The sequence below is a fragment of the Daucus carota genome, chromosome 2 (assembly GCF_001625215.2).
Source record: "Daucus carota subsp. sativus chromosome 2, DH1 v3.0, whole genome shotgun sequence".
NCBI classification, from domain to species: domain Eukaryota; kingdom Viridiplantae; phylum Streptophyta; class Magnoliopsida; order Apiales; family Apiaceae; genus Daucus; species Daucus carota.
In genome coordinates this window covers 35,463,827-35,488,828 of record NC_030382.2, presented here as the reverse complement: position 1 = coordinate 35,488,828, position 25,002 = coordinate 35,463,827, and the positions used below count along the sequence as shown (strand labels likewise).

At 34.3% G+C, this 25,002-nt stretch overlaps 3 protein-coding genes across 20 annotated transcripts in view; 1 reads left to right on the top strand and 2 right to left on the bottom strand.

Annotated features, from left to right (window-relative positions):
• LOC108209152 (uncharacterized) overlaps nucleotides 1-12,417 on the bottom strand; it is a 34,997-nt gene extending 22,580 nt beyond the window's left edge. The window contains exons 1-5 of one of the 8 annotated variants that reach the window (XM_064087249.1): nucleotides 12,289-12,417; nucleotides 10,630-11,352; nucleotides 8,772-9,551; nucleotides 7,109-7,298; nucleotides 5,468-6,775 (exon numbers count right to left, since the gene is read on the bottom strand). In XM_064087249.1, the coding sequence (XP_063943319.1) occupies nucleotides 5,635-6,775; nucleotides 7,109-7,221 (1,254 nt within the window). In that variant the 5' untranslated portion in view covers nucleotides 7,222-7,298; nucleotides 8,772-9,551; nucleotides 10,630-11,352; nucleotides 12,289-12,417 and the 3' untranslated portion in view covers nucleotides 5,468-5,634. Of the gene's footprint in view, nucleotides 1-5,466; nucleotides 6,776-7,108; nucleotides 7,299-8,771; nucleotides 9,552-10,629; nucleotides 11,395-12,288 lie in introns of those variants that run through there. The other 7 variants (XM_064087248.1, XM_017378487.2, XM_064087250.1 and 4 more) reach the window with 7 other exon arrangements.
• Nucleotides 10,958-16,515, bottom strand: LOC108207456 (cation/H(+) antiporter 15-like). The gene is made up of 6 exons (XM_064086858.1): nucleotides 16,306-16,515; nucleotides 15,883-16,100; nucleotides 15,637-15,730; nucleotides 15,179-15,556; nucleotides 14,510-15,061; nucleotides 10,958-11,116 (listed from the first exon to the last, which is right to left on the bottom strand). Exons 1-6 carry the CDS (start codon nucleotides 16,513-16,515, stop codon nucleotides 10,958-10,960), a joined length of 1,611 nt encoding a protein of 536 aa, XP_063942928.1.
• Nucleotides 16,516-21,202: 4,687 nt separating this feature from the next.
• LOC108206500 (type IV inositol polyphosphate 5-phosphatase 6-like) lies at nucleotides 21,203-23,794 on the top strand. 11 transcript variants are annotated; one of them, XR_001804126.2, is made up of 7 exons: nucleotides 21,209-21,684; nucleotides 21,771-21,811; nucleotides 22,257-22,345; nucleotides 22,434-22,463; nucleotides 22,830-23,155; nucleotides 23,294-23,432; nucleotides 23,531-23,794. XR_001804126.2 is itself a non-coding variant. In XM_064087247.1 (6 exons), the coding sequence occupies exons 2-4, from the start codon at nucleotides 22,241-22,243 to the stop codon at nucleotides 23,088-23,090; spliced, it is 396 nt and encodes a 131-aa protein (XP_063943317.1). In that variant the 5' UTR covers nucleotides 21,203-21,684; nucleotides 21,771-22,240; the 3' UTR covers nucleotides 23,091-23,155; nucleotides 23,294-23,432; nucleotides 23,531-23,794. The 11 variants fall into 11 exon arrangements, 1 of the variants encoding a protein (XP_063943317.1); XR_001804127.2 differs by having other exon boundaries at nucleotides 21,210-21,684; nucleotides 22,844-23,155; XM_064087247.1 differs by having other exon boundaries at nucleotides 21,203-21,684; nucleotides 21,771-22,345.
• Nucleotides 23,795-25,002: the final 1,208 nt, after the last annotated feature.

The following is a 25,002-nucleotide window of genomic DNA, read 5'->3' as shown; positions in this document are numbered from 1 at the left end:
CTCTGCAACCATTCTCCACCCCTACCAGAATACATGTCTATCAACCACACCAATTCTCCTGCCTCATCCCTCAATCAGCACCCTCTTATTGCCCTCAACCACAAATCCCCACAACCATCGGACTATAGTTATCACTCAGCCAGCAGCCCAAAAACCAGCACCAGGGGCATCCATTATACTCTCCCCTGCATTCCATTACTCACTTATCTTTTTCCTTTATAGGAATACCCCCCCTGCTCATCAATCTCAGCCCACCATCTTACCTGCAACAACTTCCTTTACTCAAATTTCAACCCAACTTGTTGTCACCCGGCACAGCAGCACCCTGACCCCTCACTGGCCGGTCCTGAAAATTTCCCCTTCGATTGATCATAGGCTCACAACATTCACCAGACTCAACGCTGATTCACAAGTTATTCCTACACATTTCAAAACTCACAGCCTCAATCTCTGCCGAGTTAAACACCCCAACAACATATACAAATACATACACCTCTTAGCAAAGCCACCTCTGATCTTCATCCTCTCCGGTGATCTCGCCACCACAACTGCGGCTGAGCTGCTAGCACCGCCGTTTAATAGTCAGCTGCACAAACAACCACACTGGCCAGACCTCCGTCAGGACACCACCACTGCCAACCTCTCCTTTCCCCCTCCTTTTCTCTCTCTCTCAGCCTTTCTTTCTCTCTCTATCCTTCTTCTGCAACTCTCCCTTGTCCCAACCCTTCAAACCCCTGTTTCACAATCTCCTCCCTCATCCTGAACACCGCGCCACCGCGCCGCCGCCGTCAAACCCTTGGCACCGCCATCATCAGCCACCCATCCACCGCTGTTTCTCCTCTTCTCGACCCACTCTCTGCAGTTTCTCCACTCACCTGCTATATCTTAACTACATGTTCTATTTTAAATTTTAAATAATTAATAATATATGTGGAAGATGATAAGAAGTACAATTAATCTTAACTACATGTGTATTATTATATTAAATTAATTTTGATCCAGAATTTTCAAAATTAAAAAATTAATAAAATTGTGATCCGTATCAAAATTGCTAAATTTATAAGATTCATAAAATATCATCCTTTCTATAGGATTTTTTTTAAATTAATTATCGATGATCCAACCTTATAGATGTTAAGATGTATATATTTTAATCATATTCCCAAATTTTTAATAAATATTAAATTTACATGATTTGAAATTATAATAGTGAACTGATAATTTGACTATTACATCTAAATGGTGTATACTCCTAATTTAGTAGTTTGAATTTTTTAAAAATAATTATCGATGATCCAACCTTATAGATCATAAGATGTATATATTTTAATCATATTCCAAATTTTTTAATAAATACTAAATTTATACGATTTGAAATTATAACAGTCAACTAATAATTTGACTATTACATCTAAATCGTGTATACTCCGACTTTGGTAGTTTGAATTTTTTAGAAATAATTATCGATGATGCAACCTTATAGATGTTAAGATGTATATATTTTAATCATATTCTCAAATTTTTAATAAATACTAAATTTGTATGATTTGAAATTATAACAGTCAACTGATAATTTGACTTCCAAATGGTGTATACTCCTCGTTTAATAGTTTGATTTTTTTTTTTTTTGAAACCTTATCGATGATCTAACCTTATAGAGGTTAAGATGTCTATATTTTAGTCATATTTCTAAATGTTCAATAAATATTAAATTTATATGATTTGAGATTTTAACGGTCAACTAATAAATATTAAATTTATATGATTTAGAGGTTAAAGATTTTATTAATGATCCAACCTTGTAGATGTTAAGATCGATATATTTTAATCGTATTCTTAAAATTACATTTAAATCGTGTATACTCGTGGTTTGGTAGTTTGAATTTTTTAAAAATAATTATCGATGAATCAATCTTACAGATGTTAAGATTGATTAATTATAATCATATTTCTACAATTTCAAAAATTATTAAATTAATATGATTTGAGATTATAAGAGCCAACCAATAATTTGACTAGTTCTTTGTACTAGTTTTTAGTCCGGAATTGTCATTTGAACTTTTATGAAATAATTATCACTGATCCAATCACAGAATTCGACCATTTCTATGATTATAATCGCAAAATTTGATTATAAGAGTCACTGATCCAACCCATAATTTTTATGATTTGTATTAGACTAGCAACATTTGTGGTTTTATAAAAAATTATAAATTCAATTATTTTGGCCGATTTAATAAATGCGACCATTTCTGGTGGAAATTATTAAATTCGACCAGAAATGGTCGAAATTATTAAATTCGACCAACTCTGGTCGAAAATAATAAATTCGACCAGAAATGGTCGAAATTAGTTCAAAATTTTTTGAACAGAATTAGGCGGTAATTTTCCCGCTCTAAATTTTGGGCGGGAACTTTCCCGCCTTCATTTTGTGGCCAAAATAAATTCGACCAAAAGTGGTCGAAATTATTAAATTCGACCTGAAATGGTCGAAAATAATAAATTCGACCAAAAATGGTCGAAATTAATTTGAATTCTTTTGGGCGGGAACTTTCCCCCCTTTATTTTCCCCTCAAAATTTTAGACCAACTAAAAAACGGTCGAATTTATGCTTATTTTTGACCAACTAAATTCGACCGCCAATATTTTCGACCAACTAATTTCGACCGAAATTATTTTCGACCGAGTTTGGTCGATAAATAATTTCGACCGGTTACGGTCGAAAATAGCTTGCGGTCGAAATTAACCGGTCGATAATAGACGCTTTTCTTGTAGTGTTACCAAACATTTATAAAACCCTTATGTTTCATTTACAATTGATTGAAAAAGATATCAAGCACCTATAAAGCACAAAAATAGGAACAAAACAAGAATACCTAATATTTTTGGTTAACCAAATCATAAACACCAAGTTTGGTCTACCAAAAACCATCTTCATCATTAAAGATTACCTCTTGAATCACAATTGTCCCATGGATAAAATGGCACAAATCAGAAATACTACCAATTGTGATGAAATGGAACACGTCAGAGGGGACATGTTTGCTAGCGTGCCCAAAGGAGATGCCATATTCTTGAAGGTCAACAAGAAAATGTGTACATAAATCAATTCTGATAGTTACATAATTCATATAGTACTTAATATATTTGTTTAGGAAATCATGAATTTATGAGTTCTAATCTTTGTAGTGTATAGTTCAGTTTTGCAATCAATATACTTATATAAAGGAGAAGCGAGGGGTGTGTAGGTGGCGCCTCTCACATCGCTCCGTTCTATTTTTCTAATTTTCTGGAATTTTCGGAAGAAAAATATCAAAAATTAGAACTATCTTTTTCAGTTTCGGATATATTAGAAGCAAGTTTCACAATCTGATTTTGTTTCAAATTATTTATGGAATATAGTATCTTTAAAGTTTTAATCTTATTTTGTTTTTATATAAAGGAGAAGCGATAGAACTACCTTTTTTAGTTTCGGATATATTAGAAGCAAGTTTCTTGAAATTTTTAATCTGATTTTGTTTCTATGTAAAGGAGAAGCGATGGGCGTGTAGGTGGCGCCTCTCACATCGCTCTGTTATATTTTTCTAATTTTCTGGAATTTTTGGATGAAAAATATCAAAAATTAGAACTACCTTTTTTAGTAATTTTCTGGAATTTTCGGAAGAAAAATATCAAAAATTAGAACTACCTTTTTTTAGTTTCGGATATATTAGAAGCAAGTTTCACAATCTGATTTTGTTTCAAATTATTTATGAAATATAGTATCTTGAAAATTTTAATCTGATTTTGTTTTTATATAAAGGAGAAGCGATAGAACTACCTTTTTTAGTTTCAGATATATTAGAAGCAAGTTTCTTGAAATTTTTAATCTGATTTTGTTTCTATGTAAAGGAGAAGCGATGGACGTGTAGGTGGCGCCTCTCACATCGCTCTGTTATATTTTTCTAATTTTCTGGAATTTTCGGATGAAAAATATCAAAAATTAGAACTACCTTTTTTAGTTCGGATATATTAGAAGCAAGTTTCAGAATCTGATTTTGTTTCAGATTATTTATGGAATATAGCAGCTTGAAAGTTTTAATCTGATTTTGTTTCAGATTATTTAATTATGGGAAAGAGTAGCAAACAAGTCTCTCTGCACCTATAAATACCCCTATAAGTTGTAGGATTTTGGATCATCAAAATACAATCTACTCTCTCTCAATACCACAATCCTACCTCTCTCTGATGATAGTTCTCTTACTCGATTTCTAACTCGGTGGTGCCGTTCTTATATGATAAGTGAAGGTTGTTTATACAATATTAAAAAATATAAAGGTTGTTGCAAGTAAAGAACCGCTAGGTGGGAGTCGACAAATCCAAACACGGGAGAAGAATATAGTCTTGACATGGTATTGATGGATGATATTAAGAAATTAACTATTAGTGATGTATGTTTGTTGATTATTCTTTTATAATATTTGTTTTGTTCATCGGACATGTTTGTTGTTAATTTTTATATGATTTGCTTTGTATATAAAAAAATATTATTCATGCATTATCTGTTTGCTCCGTTCAAGTAACTTTTAACTGAAGGCTGTTGCAAGTAAGGATAGTTATATAGACCGCCATCTCACGGATTTAAGTTAGATGTTTTTGTGCACAATTAATCCAAAAAAATTGGTGGAAGGTGACAATGTAAGAACATGATTACTTTAAAAAAAAACACATATAAAATTAAGATTTGTTGTGCTTTAAATTGTTAATTACATGTAGAAAGTTATTTTCATTTTTTCACCATGAATTATAGTCCAAATTTTGCAATTTTATACATTACTATTGGTATTACATCAAGATTTTTATAATATAAAATTTATTTTATCATACAAATATTAATTTTTAATCATTAATATATTTTTTTTATAGACAGCCACAAAATTATTGTATTCTGCAAATATTAATAATGAATTATTAATATAATTTTTATAGACCGCCGCAACGCGCGGCTTCTCAACTAGTTTTATATATTATTATTGGTATTACATCAAAATTTTAATAATATAAATTTATTTTATCCGACAAATATTAATTTTAAATCATTAATATACTTTTTATAGACAGCCACAAAATTATTTTATTCTACAAATATTAATATTAAATCATTAATATAATTTTTATAATCCGCCTTCTCAACTAGTTACAACCTGATTAAGAAGCAAAAGACGAGCTAAACATATATTCACTTTGTTTTCAGATCGGTTAACAAATAGAATATGTAAATTATTTAAACCAAAAAATATTACGATCAAATCTCAAACAATCCAAACATACATCATTGCGAAAGTTGCTCTGATGTTTGTAAAGAGCTGCTTTTTAATTTTTGTGATAAGTTGTCAAAATATGCGGATACCAAAAATACTACCAAACATCTATATGATTTCTATAACAATATCTTTTGTGATTTTTAGGACAACATTTTTTTACAGCACTGACAAATTTTAAACGATAACCCATAGTCAACATATTACATGATCTCTAGTACAACAGCATATCATAACAATCTGAAAATATCATAACAGCATAAAACTGTTCTAAATGTAAGACGAAACTACAACTGAAGATTTGGCCACAGATGCCAGTCAAGAGTAGAAGTGATCACATGCCAAATTCATCACCAACACAATTGATGTCCCAGCTTTCGCTAGGAAAAAACCAGGAATATGGTGCTAACTTATCCGTCCCCAGAAAAGGAAGTGTTGATAGCTCCATTCCACTCAAGCCATAGAACACACAAGTCTGATGAAACATAGGTTGAAGAACACAGACACAGTTACCTGCTCCCCAACCTGTTGTATCGACCACAGCAGACTGGAATTCACTCAGGAACAAAGATTTTGAACCCATGTCGTGAACCCGTTTTACAGATTCCTCCTTATAATCTAGTTCATAGAGCGAATGATATTGGACCTTTATAATTACCCCGGGTGTGTTACGACGGTGTACCTGATGAGATACAATAATGTAGAGTTTGTTGTCAGAAGTGGCTAACTGCAAGTGCTTAAATCCTGAAAGCTGAATTGGGATCGGGAAGTTGTAGAGCTTGAAAACAGGATCTCCCCTCGGATTAAATTCTCCGAATTGTAGGTCACAGGTTAAGACAAAGATTTTGCCATCCAAAATTTTCACATCGAAAATCCCGAAACTAGTTTTTGGTAAGAAATATATCTGCCATCTGCTGGAGCCACTTTCAGACAACATTAAATAACAACTCATTTTAGAGAAAACAACCATGAAAACTCCTGAAAGCTGAGTCGAACGGAAGAGGACAGCGCGATTTCTGGTGTCATTAATTTTCCCCATACAGGCGGGCAGAGCAGAAAAATGCAGCTCATGCCTTGTCATTAAATTCACAAGCCAAAGTTCTCTGCAGTCGATTGTGATCAAGTAACCACTTACTAAATGCCAGAATTTCCTACCAGCCAAATTTGGCAGCATTGACTTGCTACTTTTCCTGTCGAACATATTGAACAGAACACAAGCTTTCTTACAATATCTTCTCCTTGCGACAACCAAAGGTTGCAGACGTTCCATAAAACAATTGCGTATATCGAGAGACGCTAACCTCCACGATCTACAGACGCCACTGAATGCAAGGTAGTCGATAATATCTAGTTTCATTAAAACTGAAACAAGGAGTTCATCAGGGAGAATATCCCAAGCTCTCCATACTCTGCTACCCGATATGCCGGCGCTCCTTTTACATTTTTTCCTTGGTCCGTTTGCTGGTGCAGAGTCCCTTTCAGGAAATAGGAAAAAGAAGAACTCAATACAAAGCTAAATTCAACATGACCATTCAAATATATTTCATTCTTATCGATGTTCAGACTGTGTTTCACATAAAAAAGCAGTAGTCTACTAGTCTGTCCTTTTACATGTAGATTGTTGCTTTTACCAGTAGATATCATCCTTATCAAACTTTTTTTTTTGACAGAATCATCCTTATTAAACTTGAAATAAATAACAGGTAAAAAAGAAAAAAGATAGAATATAATGTCCCAAACTTTAGAACAAACTTAAGATACAGATCATAATATTAATCAATATAGACCAGATTTAAAGAAAAAGTTACCTATTAATGTCTATCCTCGGTAGTCCTGCAAAATATCGAGTAATAAGCATCATGATATTTAAGCTGAATGCCTTTTCCATCCCACCAAGATTGGGTCGCCGATCCACTGCCATTCTGCTATTGTCGAGAAACTGGGCTACTTCTAAAGCTTTCGAGGCTTCCTTGTGCTTCTTTTAGACAAGTACTGCTACTGTTAACAGTAATTTGTAGAAGCAATTCAAGTTAAAATTAGTATGGAACAACCAAAATGAAAAATTATCGATCTCAATTTTCGTAATTCTGTTTGATCTCCCAGAAAAACAGATAATCTACTGAGACCCATTTTTGGCAGCATAAAAACAGATTTTCTTCTCATTCTTCACTGTTTTTACGCATTACAAACATACAATCTACAATTTTTTAGCTCATGACAAAATACATGATATCACATATCACATTCAAAATGAACCAAATAATAAGCAAAAACTGAGCAATGTTTACATTCCCTATCTCATTATTCTTACTATGAGGAGGGTTGCCTCATGAGTTATCCACGAGACAACCTGGGACACATATGACTTGTAATCTTATGGATTCATGAGAAACAAAGAAGCCAGAAATGCAATATAAGCCAGAAAACCACAATATATCACACATGAAAACAGGGTCTGCGGACAGTAAGATGTTTACATTCCGTATCTCCTTTATTCCCAACTGTAAGGATGCGCTTCCACATGATTTAACGTGAGACGGCATGAAAGGCATAATAGGGGCCCCTCATTCTTTGGTTGAAATGTGATGTTTAAAAACCAGAAAAAGTTCCTGTTTGAGAACCCAAAAGAGCATACGAGATAGAAGGAGAAATGATATGATCTAAAACCAAAATGCTGATAAACCTTTCAATCAGGTGGAACTAGCTACAAGTACGTTTCCTTTTTTGCGGGTAAAAAAGAATAATCTATATACATATATATTCAAAAATAATAATACATGTTTGTAACAAAAAAAAATTAGTAGAAAGAATATAAGAAATCAATAGGAGTCATCAATTCTGACTGAAGGGTTAAAAGGAAATCCAAAAGACCAAAATACTGCTACTGTTGTACTTGTTTCTCTGTCAGGTTGGTGTGATAGATGCATTAGTAGATTTATATACTTATGGTTTATAGATTCTATAGACTAGGACTTAAACATCAGAATGTCAAAGTTATGTTCAATTGCCGATATAACACAAATAATTTTTCACAACAGAAAAGCACTGCGTTATATTTAAAAATCAGCAATGAACACTGCAAAGTCTGTGGGTAAAGCAAACCATAGAGACTTGACAATTGTGGAATAACACATACTAATAATATAAAATCAAGGCAGTGTAAGAGAAACACTTACATAAATTGATTAGAAGATTTGTAAAATAACAAAAATAATTGAAGTACCAAATTAACTGGCAAGCTTGCAAAGTAACTATCAAAGTATCAATCTTATTAGTTATCACAATACACAAACTGTTGTTAATTGATATATCATGATGAATTCCTTCCTTTGGTTTTCTGAATGAACAGATTAAATGACTTCTTGTTGTCAAATCTAGCGAAAAAAGTAATATATAACTCAATTAAAAAAGCTACAATCCTTGTATAGAAAAAAAATGACTTGTTGGAGATCTGGGAGTGACAGAACTCACCGAAACAACTAGCAGGGTCGATCTTGTTCGCCACAAACGGCGCTCCTGAGGTGCACTTTGATATATAACTAAAGAGAAAAGACCGTAGGGAAACAAGTAAATTTAATAGAGTGGAGGACGGTTAGGATGAGGCGACGGGTAGGATTGTAGCATATGACGACACATGTCCAAACAATTTTACCCCGATATTAATCTTTCAAGGTGGGCTGGATTGGCATCACAATATTTGAGGCCTTTCGATAATAATGGACTAATGGACCTTTTGCGAAGTCTATGATCCGTAAATAACATAATTATGGATCCACTTTTGGAAACTCATCTAGGAAGTTTATTTATATTTGTAATTGACTTGTGTCGTGTCCCAGACTAACTGTATTGAGGAAATAGTCAATTTCGAGGCAATGGACCAAAAAAATATTTAATTGAAAAATCGAATTAAGCAAAATTACAGAGTTCCAAACATTTATGTTGTTGTCAAATGAAGTTCAAAGGAAAGGATTTTGGTTTAATGAAAAGGCAGTCAGTCGAAAAAAATAGAATATTATACATCTAGCGGAAAAAAGTGGACGACAGAAACCCTAGAATGAGTCATTTTCTGGACACCCTGGCCATACTCAATAAGTGGCAAGACCACATTGGTAGCCATTCCTTGAGTGCGGTATAAGATCCCACGCCTCCAGGAATTAGACCTTCAAAGCTTTGGTCAATAACTAGTACTCTCGCCAACTCACCTACACACCCATGAGCCATTTTTTTGCTATGTGACACTGTGGCAATCCCCTGCATACACATCAAAATATTAAGGTTAAGGCCATCTGGCGGAAAAAAACCCATCGATAGTATGCTATAACATTCATATGTCAAGATCCGGGCCCGAATGAAAAACTAAAACAATTCAAGTCAATTCCTAGTACATAATTTTTAATACTACCAGCTAAGCATCTTGTACAAAATGCCGAAATCAGAAACAATAGCTTATATTTACAAACCCACATTTGGCTTGTTTGGATATTTGGAATTCATATAAAATTCTAGATTTCGACAAATGATATGTTTGGATACAAGAATAATATATTATTCGAATTTAATTGGATTTCAAGTCATTTAAATTCAAGCATAACTTTGGTACTTAAAAATAGCAACTCAAATCATATCATTTGAAATGGATTTCATGTTCCCAAATACAATACAAACCGAAAGATTTGTCTAAAACCAGAGACAATTTAGATTGAAAGAGCTATAGTTTGCAATAAGGCTTGCCAAAGATTCTAATTGTGTTAGCTAGGTGATCTTAAGTAAACTAGTAAGGTAGATAAGAGAAGTGTCCCTCCAAAATTAAGTTATACAACATTATTTGTTCACCCAGAGTTTCAGCTGTTGCAATACTGTTCCTTAAAGCTTAATAATTTTATAAAACTGTTCCTCACAAGTGACCTATTTGTTACCTTTAACGAAAGTTGAACAACAAGAACCTATATTTAAAAAACTTCCTAAATGTGAAAGATGTGTGAAGATGTAGTTTTGTGCCAGCATGTGCTGAATTTCAACTAATGTGAAAACCATGTAATCTAAAATGATTTCCACAGCCTTCCCTAAGTATCAATATTAAAAGAAGATTATATTGATTTATGATACAATGGTGATTGATCAACCTACCTAAAATCTTAAGGTTCCAGGGAATAGAATCAAAGTTCAATAAGAAAACCGCAAATATCTATGAATATATATATATATATATATATATATATATATATATATATATATATATAAGAGTAAAGTGCACTTTGTGTGTCAAACTACTTGAGATACTCCAATTTATAAAATATCATGTGATATACTAGACTTTTAGTTTACTTACATTCAGCGTGTTTCCATCAAATGGATCTAACGCCATCTGTGTGGTTAAGGGTATTTCTATCTTTACCTTTTCCTTCATTCGTCCTATCAGCTCTTCTCCTTTCTATATAGATACATATGTACTCACAATCATAACACTGGTACATACATATTAGATGGGAAAGATTAGATCTGCACATCATCGCCAGTTTGATGACATCTTGACAGATGTTAGCTGGCATTGCAGATTTTGCTTCCACCACATCCATGAGTTCATATTCAAAATGAAAGCTTACAGGCACAATGATAGAGAGGTTTTTCACATTTTTTAACTCTCGAAGACCCTCAACTTAAACACTGATGTAGTCAGCTTGGTCCTTGGAGAGCTTTGTAAGCTTTGCACCGAGATTTTCAAGATGGAGTGCAGCAACCTTCTCGTCGAGGTGATTGGGTAAGACATGGTCCTTCTTCTCATACTTTCCTGAGCTCTTCTCATTCCACAACTCTAGCTGAGAAATCACTTGGTTAGCGAAAGAGCAAGACATCACGAAACTAGAGTGACCAGTTGCAGAACCCAATTCATTAAACGTCCCTCAGCCAGGATAATGATGCCTCCACCAGTATCGGGGAACACCCACCTATCAGTTTGGTGCTTTATGGTGATCAGCACGCAACAAAGACATGCCTTGGGTGTTGAGGCCTGGATAAGTTTGTGGACTCACGGATATTGCTGATAGTCCAGTGCCTGATAAATTTCCAGGATGTTACATACCTGAGAAGATAAAATCTTTGGGGAAAATTAATTCATTCCTATAGGCCGTTTATGGCTTAGGTCCCTAAACAAAAAAAAAATCCAACTTTGACATCTAAACTTTCAAAAAATCTGATTCAAGTCCCTCCGCCAAATGCCGAATTCAGAAACAATAGCTTATATTTGCAAACCAACATTTGTCTTGTTTAGAAATTTGGAATTCATATAAAATTCTGGATCTCGACAAATGACATGTTCGGATACAAAAATAATTTATTATTCGAATTAAATTGAATTTCAAGTCATTTAAATTGAAGCATAAATTTGGTACTTAGAAATAACAAATCAAATTATATCATTTGAAATGGATTTCATGTACCCAAATACAATATAAACCGAAAGATTTGTCTAAAACCAAAGTCAATTATGAATTGAAAGTGCTATAGTTTGCAATAAGGCTTGCCAAAGATTCTAATTCTGTCAGCTAGGTGATCTTAAGTAAACTAGTAAGGAAGATAAGAGAAGTGTCCCTCCAAAATTAAGTTATACAACATTATTTGTTCACCCAGAGTTTCAGCTTTTGCAATACTGTTCCTTAAAGCTTAATAATTTTATAATAATGTTCCTTACAAGTGACCTAGTTGTTACCTTTAACGAAAGTTATAGTTTGCAATAGGTGTACTGAATTTCAACTAATGTAAAAACCATGTAATCTAAGATGATTTCCACATCCTTCTCTAAGTATCAATATTAAAAGCATATTATATTGGTTTATGATACATTGGTGATTGATCAACCGACCTAAAATCTTAAGGTTGCAGGGAAGAGAATCAAAGTTCATAAGAAAACCGCACTACACATATATAAAATAAAGATGAAACATGATTAAAAATGATGAGGCGAAATAAGAAAGATTGATTGGTTTAAAACCTGAGTTGGTTAGTCGTTTATATATGCAGCACTAAAACATCCCAATCCATTGATAGCGAGCTTATATCAAGAGGGAACAACTCCAGGAGTGAATAGGATCCGACGATCCGTTTGGAGATAAAAGTCCGATAAGTAATATAGCATTAATCTACAAACGAGTAACATATAAAAACCAAATTTAGTATTACGATACTTCATCACGGATTCATGTTCCGTGATTCAATGAACCGATTAAATCTCTGATTATTCAATTAATCTCTTATGAATCCAATTAATTTTTCATTAATCTTTATTCTGCGATTTAATCAATTAAGTTTGATTCCCGTTTTTTATAATATTTTTATTGGGTTTTTTTTGTCATAACACTTTTATTGGTTGATAAGGCTATATTACAACCAAAATAATAACGTGTTATGTCATAACTTTAATAATAATTAAATTTATGGACAAAAAATTATGTTGAAACCAAATTATAAATTAGCATATTTTTTTTAACAAATAAGTAAACAAATAAATAAAGTAGCATATGTATATGTCTAAGTTTTATGGAGTTAGGTATTGGAGTATTGAAGTCCAAATTGGATACTCCCTCGTCCCAAAGTATTGTATACGTTATTTTTTGGAACGTTTTTTAAGACCTTTTAAAGTATAATTTCACAATATATTTTTAAAGTTCTCTTTTTCTGAATAAAAATTTGATGTTTAAACTTTTATGCAAAATAAGAAATTTTTTAAAAAACATTATGTAACTATACTTTATTGAAGTTTCGAAATGCGTGCAAACACTGAGCGTGTACATCCCATTGGGACAGAAGAAGTAAAATATAATGTAGACATTTGAATTTTAATTTTCTCTACAATATTCATAAACATCCGACAACTTACAAATTATGGTTAACAGCATAATTAATGTAATGAAAAATAGCTCAATTATTTTTATTAAAATAATAAAAATAATATATCTTACATATAAATAATATATATAATAATAACCAAATAAACTGAAATTTAAATTACAAATTATAACATTTAATGTGAATTAATATTTTTTAATTTAAGTTTTTGACATATATTTATAATTTTGATATATAATATAATATAAATATAGTAATTATAATATTTTGAAAACTGATTGACACCGGCGTATGACGGAGGTAAGTGGGTTATTATGTTACTAATCTTGATTTATTTTTTTCCCAAGATCTTGTCTTGTACATGTGTAGATGTATCTTAAATATGTTTACAAATTTCTACTAATATTTTCTTATAATATTTTAGCTATCTTATTTCGGAAAAATTCTTTATACGAGAAAGTATCTTGTAACAAAAAACTGATATCTTGTCAAAATAAAAGGTTATTACATTATTGCATTAAGCCATTTATTTATTCATATATATTGATATATATTGATTATTAAATTTATTATGTTATCATATCAATTGTTTATTTGTTCTTATCGATGATTAATGGGAAGGATTAATCGGAATGAAAGCGGGATGCATTTTAATATTATATATTATTTGATAATATATTATATTAGTTATTTATTAACAAATATATGTCTCTTATATCGTAAATTTTATATTTCTTCATATTTAAAGTAATATAGTCTTTTGATTTTAATAAATCATTATATATATACTTCAATTAAAAAAACATATAAAAGGTTAATTAGATTTTCAATTCAAATATGTTGCCTGGATTAACGAGGATTAATTGATTAAATCTGAAAACCTGCCTGTGGGAACTTGTCCTGGAAAATGTTGACCATATGGATTGTGGTTTGCCTTAACAAAGGTGGTCAGGTAATTGTTGTTCCCCGTGTCGACAGATGAATTAAGTAAATCTTCATCACCATTACATGTGATGGTATTAATTTGGAATAGTTGCAGTGTAGCCAAAAAGAGGAGAAGGGGGGTCTGCATAATTGCCAGCAATCTTTTGTAGCTTATTGTTGGATTGGTATGTAAAAATTTTAAAGTAATTTTTTGCAGTAGTAGTTGTTTATGAAGAAGACAGTAATCTTTAGATGTAAGGATTTAACTAGTGAAAACATCATCTTAGTAATTTAATAAAAGCTTGATTTCTGGCTGTTTATGTTTAGCAGAAGCTTTCTACAAGTGTACAAGTCAGAAAATTATGCTAAAAATCACATTTTCTTAAGTGTGTCGACTCCTCGGGGTCGTGCAATCCCCATAGTTTGGTCTGATGTTGCATTACCAGAACAGAAGCCTCACAATTGTATTCAGGGTAAGCAAGTGTTTCTCCGACTTCCCCTAACTCTCCCCTGTCCCTCCATGTCTTTAGTTGATACATTAGGAGTGACTCCCCGTGCCGCCTACCAACCAAGACAAGGTCATGAGAAACACCTACTGATCTTGTTGATGAGACCACATCCTTACCACTGGACACCACCTCCTCTTGGTACGAAACACGTTTAGAACTCATAGTGTTGTGCTTGAAGTCACTCAAGATGTTATCATCAAGCATCTTGCTTCGTTCTTTCCCTCCCATGATGTTTTGTGAATTTGAAGTAATGAATCGAACTAAATGGAGCTCAATAGTAGAGTTGCTTGACATTCGTTGGCCGTATGATAGGGCTTCTCTATCATCAGGCCCCTTCTGTAACAACTGCTCTGACAATACGTATCTGGGGTTCTTCTGTTTTACGCGATCAAGAAGGACCCCGACAGAGCAAGGAGCCTTATCCAGGACCTTTTTGTTCAAGTTTCTGAATGCATGAGAGGTTTCTACTGTTTCCCCGTATATCCACTGCTTGTGAAAAGGGAGGATGATAAGAATTTATTTTTTTTCAAGGGCCAGGGAGCAGACATCGTCGTGCATTGTTTCATAAGGCGAAATTCCTTTAAAAGTATTGTTTACAAATACACTGCCATAGTTGAGTTGTTCATACTTTCTGAATGCAGAGAATATTTGTTCTGATTCTGAACGTTTTGACGAAGGCTTTTCCCTTTGCCTGTATGGGACTAGTAGAGAACTGGCGCGACCAATGAGCTTGACAAGGTGGAGAACCACAAGATTAATTGGGCTCTCTTTTGTTGGATTAGATGCCTGGACATTTTCTGGAGAGTGCAGGCAAGTAAGTACACGAAGTTCTTCGTTCCGTCTGAGGTGCAAGATAGTCCTCCTCCTATAGGCAAGGTACCTTCTTGAAGGATCATATAGAAATTTCACGATAGGCGAAATTACTCCTGTTATAACCACCACTGAGATTACCATAATGGTATACGGTTCTGCTGTCAATTGCTGCATTTTATAATAATATCAACAAATTAATATTACTTGAAGAAAACACTACATGCTAAGAATGTATTCTGCTGACTTACATTCATATGTTTCATCTGGATCATGAAACCAAGTTCAGCTATGCTTTTAGTGTTCATGACAAGAGCAAGAGAAAGGGCGTCTCGGATTGGCATCCTGCAGCAAAGAGGAGGCAATATAGTCCCCAGAACTTTTCCAACAAATGAAGCACATGCAAGCAATTGAATTGAACCTACATTGTCCATCTTCTTTATGGCAAAAACATCCGTCTGTAATCCGGAAACAATGAAAAACAACGGCATAAATACTTCAACAAAGCTATCAAGTTCTCAGCTAGTGCAGTTCCCAGTGGCTTCCCTGTTCTATAAACCATTATTGGATCTACTTTGACCCCAATTAGGAATATAAAGAGCATGAAGCCAAAAGATGCAGTGGTCTCTAGTACTATCCGAGTTTCCTTAGGAAACACATTAGATAAGAACGTTGTACTCTGCCCGAGTATCGATGGACCTAGAACAACACCAGCCTGGTCAAGATGATCACCCAAAATAAGCAACAGTTAAACAATCTCATGCCTTAAAAGGAAAATGCTAGATAACTTAATTGTTACATTGCATGGATCACCCTCATATAAATCAACATGCATGCATGCAAAATGCAATAAAATTAAATGATCAGACAAACAATAACACATGAACAAATTACATAGAAAGATGATACAATGGGCTTACCAGAGTCTGAGAAATGATGGTAGGTTGGCCAAGAGGCTTGAGAAAGAAGTGAAAGCACTTGGTGAGAATATTAATACTAAGAGAGAGGTGCAGCAGAAGTGAAGGAACATAGAACTTAAGAGGGTTATCTCCAAACCAGAGTCCCTTAGAATTTGAATGATCCATAATAGAACAAACGCGGGACGCGTTATTTCTGGCAGGCGAGTCCATCGATTCATATATACTCCCCTGCAATTCTTGTTGCACTTATGTTGTAACATCAGATATATCATAAATCACACATACATGTATTGATGTGTTAATCTTGATGGTTTATCTGAGGAGAATAATGTACAGAAATGTTCAAAGATTGGGATGGGATTAGCAGCATGCATGTTACAGATGATGATAGAGATGGATGGAGGAGCATTGCCTTTCGAAGAACATGGGAATTTTGGGAGATGAAGACAGAGACATGTAAGAAGCCTTCCTTTTTTTCATATTAGACTAACCATAGATCTAGCTGTTTTTGTTTGATTTTATATTTATTTTATCATTTTGCACATGATAATATTTTTATACTAAAAGTCATTTATAATGGTTTTCAATTCTTTTATAATTAACTTTTTAAACTTAATTTTGCATTAAGCTCAGGCTGATTATATATTGCATCCCGGGAATAGTCCAATTCAGATAACCACATCAAGACTTGTTTTCACTTCAAGATTCTCTGATTCACTTCTTTCCATGAACAAGTCTCTGGTTAAATTCTTTACCTGAACAAAAACTTATATCCGTGCAACTGAAGAACCCAAAATCACGTTTTAGTCGATTCACAGAGTGTCTCACCTACCTAATACTTGAGCCTAACTTCAGTCCCTCCGTCTCTATTCTCTCTATACCACCCTGTTAAGCTTTCTCTGATACAAATGGCGAACGATAGTAATGCAGGTAATCAATATTTTGTTGATTTCACGTACAAAAAGTGTTTGCCAGGTTCTCGTTTTGCTGCTTTTCTTGTTTTCTTGGAACTAGGTTTTGAAATATGAGAATGTGACATGTTGATTCCGTCAATTCTTCTTTGTTTGTTTAGGTAACAGACGACTGACTATAGTGTCATCGTTGCCGGGATCGTTGCTTCCCCGTCCGAGAGGTATACGTGTTTTCTTGCTGCTTCTTCTTTTCTAGTTTTGTTCTTTGGTTTCTTGTTTTCTGGTATTTCTTTTTTGTTGAGATTTCTTGCTGGGATTTCTTGCTGGGTTTTGAATCGAGTTCTTGCTGCGTTTTGCTGCGTGTTCTGTTGTGTTTTTTTTCGTGTTCAAGTGTTTGCCTGAGTTCGGTTTTCCTTAAGTCATTTTTCGTTGAGTCGATGTTTTAGTTTGTAGAGTTTTAAAAATCTGTGAGTTTTTGTGACCTGCTGCATAAAGTTGAGTCTGCCTCCTCACCACCACAAGACCGACTCTCTGAATCGGATATCTCTGAATCGGGTCGGCTGAATTTGTTCACTGAGCCTGTGGAACAATTGCAAAATATTGATAAGGAGCCTTTATCTGTAACGAAATCTGATCTGAAACCAGGTATATCTAAAAACCAACCTTGTTTTTATTTAGTCTTTTTCCTGTGTGATTTTTATGTATACTTGATTTGTATACTATGTAGCTGATGAAGAGGGGGAACTTCTATTCGGATTGGCATGTCCCCAGGATTCTTTAGACACAATCCCTAATAGGTCAGATATCCATTTAGTAAAGGACAATGCTGATAAGCAGGAAAGAGGAAAATCTCGGGTGGAAGGATCCAAGAAAAAGGCAAATGAAAGAAACAATGGAGCTGGCTTTAATTTGAGGTGAACTTTCTAATTTTTTAATTCCCTTGATCTTTAAGTTTGAAAATTCTTAACATGTTTCATTTCCACTTGCATCCAGTACTGTAAGCAGACGAAATCGACAGATGCGTGGACGTAAACAGAAGACTAGGCTAATGACTGATATTAATCGGAGGGCAGGTGCAGTGACTCTTGACTCAGCACTTGTAGCACCTTCAGGACAATCTCCGCCATCACAAGGTGCATTTCAGGGTGTCAATGTTGTTGAGGACTCGAACGCAGAAGAAGGCTTTGGTACGTATCTGCATCAAGTGTTTGCCTGAGTTCGGTTTTCCTTAAAGTCATTTTTCGTTGAGTCAATGTTTAAGTTTGTAGAGTTTTAAAAATCTCTGAGTTTTTGTGACCTGCTGCATAAAGTTGAGTCTGCCTCCTCACCACCACAAGACCGACTCTCTGAATAAGATATCTTTGAATCAGGTTGGCTGAATTTTCTCACTCCTGTGGAACAATTGAAAAATATTGATAAGGAGCCTTTATCTCTAACGGAATCTGATCTGAAACCAGGTATATATCTAAAAACCTTGTTTTTATTTAGTCTTTTGTCTTTGTGATTTTTATGTATCTTTGATTTGTATACTATGTAGCTGATGAAGAGGGGGAACTTCTATTCGGATTGGCATGTCCCCAGGATTCTTTAGACACAATCCCTAATTGGTCAGATACCGATCATTTAGATCATTTAGTAAAGGACAATGCTGATAAGCAGGAAAGAGGAAAATCTCGGGTGGAAGGATCCAAGAAAAAGGCAAATGAAAGAAACAATGGAGCTGGCTTTAATTTGAGGTGAACTTTCTAATTTTTTAATTCCCTTGATCTTTAAGTTTGAAAATTCTTAACATGTTTCATTTCCACTTGCATCCAGTACTGTAAGCAGACGAAATCGACAGATGCGTGGACGTAAACAGAAGACTAGGCTAATGACTGATATTAATCGGACGGCAGGTGCAGTGACTCTTGACTCAGCACTTGTAGCACCTTCAGGACAATCTCCGCCATCACAAGGTGCATTTCAGGGTGTCAATGTTGTTGAGGACTTGGACGCAGAAGAAGGAGAAGGCGCTGGTACGTATCTGCATCAGGAAAACAGGCATAAACAAGCTTCGGAAAAATGGTGATCTCTTTTGCTCTTAAGGACTTGCATGATTGAATTAATTGAAGAAACACAAAGTTCCACAAGTGTTGAGTCTTGCAACTGGTTAGGAATGCGAACATCTTCTGGAGTTTTATCTTTCACCGCTGTAATTAGCCTTCTTTTTTGAATGTGCACACACCAGTTCACAGCCTCAGGCAAAAATTAATGTTGTAACCTTCATAGCAGCTGAAATTTGAACATACTGCACTCATGAGTATTCTGTTCTTTCATTTAACAACTCCATTCTGTTAAGGAGTGTCAAATATCGTTTTTTGTCATGAGATTTACTAAACTCTTTAAATTCAGTTGAAATAAACTCGTCTTCTCTATTTGTTCTTAAGCAAGTGACAATGCACCCATCTCCTTCTCAACACATCCTTTAAAGTTCTTAAAGCAGTAAAAGCCTCTTCAAATAAAAAGCAAATACAGGTGTTAAGTGATAAATCATCAGTACAACTTATGAATAAGTCTTACTGTTGTTGGAGGCGGGTTTAATTGGTCCACATAGATCAGAGATGAACTGGTTGAAGTCGTTATGATGTTCGATATAAAATGTGTTTATTTATCCATGCATATATAACCCAAAATAAAACGTGGTTCTATTTTTAACATATCTGGAAAGACAGTAGAATATTAGGTGGCCTCTGATCACCATGCAAACCTGATGCAAAAACTTATGTTCTTTACTCATTGAAACTTTAGAGATTACAAAAACCACAAAAAGATTATAATTACTGATCACAGAAGGCATTGTAATCAAATCTTGTTATGAGATTAGAATTCAGGTAAAGTAGGCCACTTCCATTGAATAACAGGCCTGCTCTGTCTGGTTAATGATCTGTGCCATTAAACCAGATTTCCAATGAAGAAACCGACATTGAAGAAAAGATTAAAACGCCATGATTCAATGGTGGCACCACCAACAAATTTTTCACATATATTGAAGAAAGTGTAATTGAAGCAGAACCTCAAAGACCAACAGATAGAAGAACCTTGGTCTTAGAATATTGGTTGGTCTCTTTTATTGTCATTGCTGGCCTAGTCGAAGGTCAGAGTCTGGCTGTTGTGCTTACAGTGGCTTGGTGCTTGATTATGAAATTAGCAGGTAGAATGCGTATGAAGAAATGGAAAGCTTCATTTTGAGATGTTCAGCAGGTGTATTATAGATAGATAGACTATTGTGTAAATCTTCAATGCTATGAATGTTTTTTTTTGTAAGGACAATGCTATGAATGTTGGAATATAGCATATGATCTATTTGGGACCTTCTAGCACCTCGTGGTTTTATGAGAATTGGTTAGTCAACATGATATCAGAGCTCATACCAGTTTTAAAGTACTGGTTCTCAACAATGAATACGATCCTCCATTCTTCTCTCGTTTGAAAGATCAAGGTTCACTTATAGAGAACTTCACACAGGAGATGAATTATTAGCCATCTAGAGTTATCATTAGCTTGGTTCGGATGAATTCATGTAATCTGAGCATGTTTCTGAATCATCAAAAAATTTCTAATGGCAGTAGCATTCTCTTTTGAACCGTAACTGGCTCGCCGGTCGGCTTGGCTGGTCACAGCAGCAATTAAAATGGCGGTTCGATCCGTGCCGACCCTCCCATTGGCCACCTCTGGCCGTATGTTCCCACTACATAGATAACCATCAGCTCCTAACATGCAATCAAACACATTTCACTACTAGAAATAATGCAATAGACATCACCGTTTTAACATCGGCTAGGAAAAGCACTGATGTCAAAAATATTTTTAACATCGATCGATTTTTAAGCGATGTTAAAATATCTATAAACATCGTTTTAAAACATAATCGCTGTCTAATCAAAATTTTTTGAAAATAAAATCAAAACAACTAAAAGTACAAGTACCTCATTACATACATACACATTCCATTCCTCAGCCAAAATTTTGAATTTTTCCTAAACCAAAACTTTATTCCCCGTTCCCCCCTCCTCTCCCTCCCCCTCCTTTCACTGTCCACACCCTCTCTCTCTCTCTCTCTCTCTCTCTCTCTCTCTCTCTCTCTCTCTCCATCTCTCTCACACGTAGTCTCTCGCACTCCTCTCTCTCTCGTCAAGCTTTAACCCCATGCTAGACTTCAACCAGATGCCTGAATTACCAACTCGCCAGACCTACCACCACCGAGCCCAATTCGAGATCTGCTTCCGTTTCGAAGACGACGACCTCCTATTAGACGACATCGTTGCAGACTTCAATGGACGGGTCATGGGTCGGGTCACGGATTGTGTGTGACTCAGGGACTCACAAGCATAGAAATTCATTCGATGAGTCTTCTCTTAGTCTCGATTCGATGGTGGTTTTAATAATAGCAGTGTAAAAAGGCTCCGGCGCCTGATAAATTGGCTAAAAGGTGGTTCCCTTTTCATTATCATATATTTTGTGTTTGTGTATATATTGATTGACTTTGTTTTTCATTTTTCGATATGATCTTGTTAGGGTTTCTATTCTTGAGTTGGGGGTTTTACCAATTACGAAAGGTACTCTTTCTCAAATCTCTCTATTTTCTACTTTTGATCAGTTACTCTTTGTATATATGTATGATTATACTGGCTTTTGATTTTCAATTAAATCGTCTAGGGTTCTTATTTGTTAAAGATTGAATATTTTTGCAAATCTGGATCATTGAGGATTATGAGGTTCTTGGATCAAAATTAGCTCAATATTATTAATTGTTGGATGTATTTACAAACTCTTATAGTGCCAAAGTTGATGTGAAAAAATCTGATTGTATTCCCTAGTTGACAAGCACTCTAGTTCACAATTTTTGGAAGCTTTTGTGTATTAACATGAGCTGTTTTTTTGTTACTCCATACAATCTTATTGTCATGCCCTGCAGTGGTGTGAAAGGAAGTATCTATATTACAGATTAATCGAATTTCTGTCTGATTTGGATTTATTGCTTGTTTATGTCTTCTGTTCTAGAACTTTACCAGCAAATGCTTGCAAAAGCCCTGTCACATTATTTTGACGCGAAGTTGCTGTTGTTAGATGTGCCTGAGTTCTCTATGAAGGTCTATGCAATAGCTAATATTTCTTCAGTGTATTTTATTGATGTATGATTACTCTAATTCATTGAACGGGGTCATTCTACATATGCAGAGCAAGTATGGTACTTCCAGGAAAGAAGCTGTAAGTGATATTTCACTTTCCGCAATAAGTTTTCTGCATTCAGTTCAAATATTTTATTAGCCAAAATGAATTTGAAGCTCTGTTGTAGAGTGGATAAATCGTCTGTACATGCACAGATATCTAACTTTTTGCTGAATTTAATATAATATATTCCGGTGTTCTATAGACTAAGGGTTCTTTCAAGTATAAATTTGATAACAATAGATGATCCATTGGCTAGGAAATTGGTTTCTGTTTTTGATGTTACATTATTCTTTTGATAGTAGTGCATCATACTGCTGGATAATGTGCTTCAAATTAAAATTACAATCTGTTATGATTTATTGCAATTGTACAATATGTAATGCACTCTGAACATACATTCAGCTATTGAAACTTAGGTTCTGTGATCGCATACTGTGGTATGGTAGAGGTCTGCATCAAATGTCTTATGTTCGTGGTGAGTCTCGTTTCTCAGATCATAGACCAGTTTACAGCATATTTCTGGCTGAGGTTGAGTCTATAAACCATAGTAGATTCAAAAGAAGAATGAGTTGTTCCAGCTCCAGGATTGAGGTGGAAGAGTTATTGCCATACTCATATGGATACGGGGAACTAAATTTCTTCCGAGATATGGAACAATACTGAGTGCGAGAGCATGCAAAATCTTTTGGACTCGTTTCAGCAGAGATGCAACAATATTATCCCTTCAGGTAATACTTTTACAAAAGTAAGCAACATAAATAACTTCCTTGTTTTAATTGCATTGTCTAGTTATTTTTACTGAATGGAGCTATAGACTTAAATTTAAGATTGATCCGTTTGCTTACTCTCCTCATTTCTACTTCCAGAATTCAACCTTATGAGCATATCCTGGAGTTGGCTTCGCATATACCAAAATCTTTAATATTCTTCTACCAGAAGTCTTCTGCAGCATATCAAGACACATCGATGCATGCATTAGGCATGGTGGTAATTCTAGTCGATTAGGTAAACATATTAAGGCAATGTTCAGTTTCATTACTTCACTCTTTAGCCTCTCAATATACTTGTAGGATTAAATTTGCCTTTCCCTGGTCTGTTTGCAGGATGAATAATAATTTGACAACACTACTGAACAAAATATACTAAGATAATGGAGGAATAGAGATCTGACTTTATACTTGGGGATGACTTTATACTTGGGGATGATTACAAAATGCAGTTCAAGTACAGTTTATGTTTAGGAGCATGAAATTAGATGAATTAGATAATGTACTTGGCCAATTGAATGCAACTTTGGTTTTGGTATATTGATTTTTGTATACTAGTTATTTGGTTTGGTATATTGCTTCTGGGTATTTGAATTTTCATTTCTGAGTGTGAGATATACAAGGAACTGATGTCTTATCAAAGATATAACATCAACTGGATTTAAGATGACCGATGTTAAATTATATCTTTAACAACAGCTCAAAAGAGATCCCAAATATAGGCCTACATAATCGATGTTTAATATTGTTGTTCACATCAGTCCAGATAATAGCCGATGTCAAAAGTACTTATTTACAACGTCCTGATTTGCATATACGTTGTCTTTGTCTTTTTTTCACTTGTGGATCGCATGCTTAAATTGATTGAAATTACAAGATAAACTAATATTGAACTCGTGATCATGTGTTAAAATGTAAAATATTAAAAAAAAGACATCAGTGTCTAAGTTAGAACCGTTGTCTAGGTGAATCTTTAACATCGGTTGTGAACCGATGTCTAAAAAGCTGGACCTTTCTCTACACATGCGAAGACATCGCTTCTAAATTTTTTTAACATCGGTTCCAGACCGATGTCTATTGCTAATTAAACGTACTAGGACCACCTGGTGCCTCAATGTAACATCCCGAATTTCGGAATATTAAAAACTAATTTCATAACATAAATAATACCGTTACTTAAATCAAAATCCTCAAATAATATATAACTCAAAGCAGCGGTCTAATCTAATAATCAAAAGTCATAAATTTGGAGACGCGGCTCCATAAATCCAAACCAATAACTAATAAATTCATCAAATTATTCTTAATAAACACTAAGTCTTTATTTACTAATGCAAATAATCATGAAGCATAAAATCCAAAAATCCTCAATCTTATTCTCAAAATTCTTCCACATGATAGAACCTGAAATATAGAAAAATGGATGAGCTACCCAGCTCAGCAAGTAACAATTTAACTGTAAATGAATCTCAAAACAATGGGCGGTTTTATAAAACATTGTTTCTAAAAAACAATAACAATTTGTAAAATATTTGCAAAAGCAATTCCAACCCAAAGTTTATGTTTTAAAAACAATTTCAAAATTTAAACAGATCGGAGCAGAACAAAATAAAATGAAATGAAAATCTTTTAAATATCACAGTTTTGCTCTACTGCCACACTTACCCAGTGACCGGGATCTTTTTCTTATTCTTTTGCCACACATACCCAGTGACCGGGATCTAAAGTTCAATAATCACGCGCCCTTAGCAGATATCTAAAATTGCACACTTATGCGCCTACTAAGGGAATCCAAGTCTAGTTCCGGA

Coding starts and splice junctions, on each gene's coding strand:
- LOC108207456 (XM_064086858.1), bottom strand. CDS start 16,515: ATGGACTCGCCTGCCAGAAATAACGCGTCCCGCGTTTGTTCTATTATG. Junction 15,557..15,636: donor TCCAGATGAAACATATGAAT/GTAAGTCAGCAG, acceptor TATAAAATGCAG/CAATTGACAGCAGAACCGTA. Junction 15,062..15,178: donor AACAACTCAACTATGGCAGT/GTATTTGTAAAC, acceptor TTTCACAAGCAG/TGGATATACGGGGAAACAGT.
- LOC108206500 (XM_064087247.1), top strand. CDS start 22,241: ATGTCTTCTGTTCTAGAACTTTACCAGCAAATGCTTGCAAAAGCCCTG. Junction 22,346..22,433: donor TGCCTGAGTTCTCTATGAAG/GTCTATGCAATA, acceptor CTACATATGCAG/AGCAAGTATGGTACTTCCAG. Junction 22,464..22,829: donor GTACTTCCAGGAAAGAAGCT/GTAAGTGATATT, acceptor ACATACATTCAG/CTATTGAAACTTAGGTTCTG.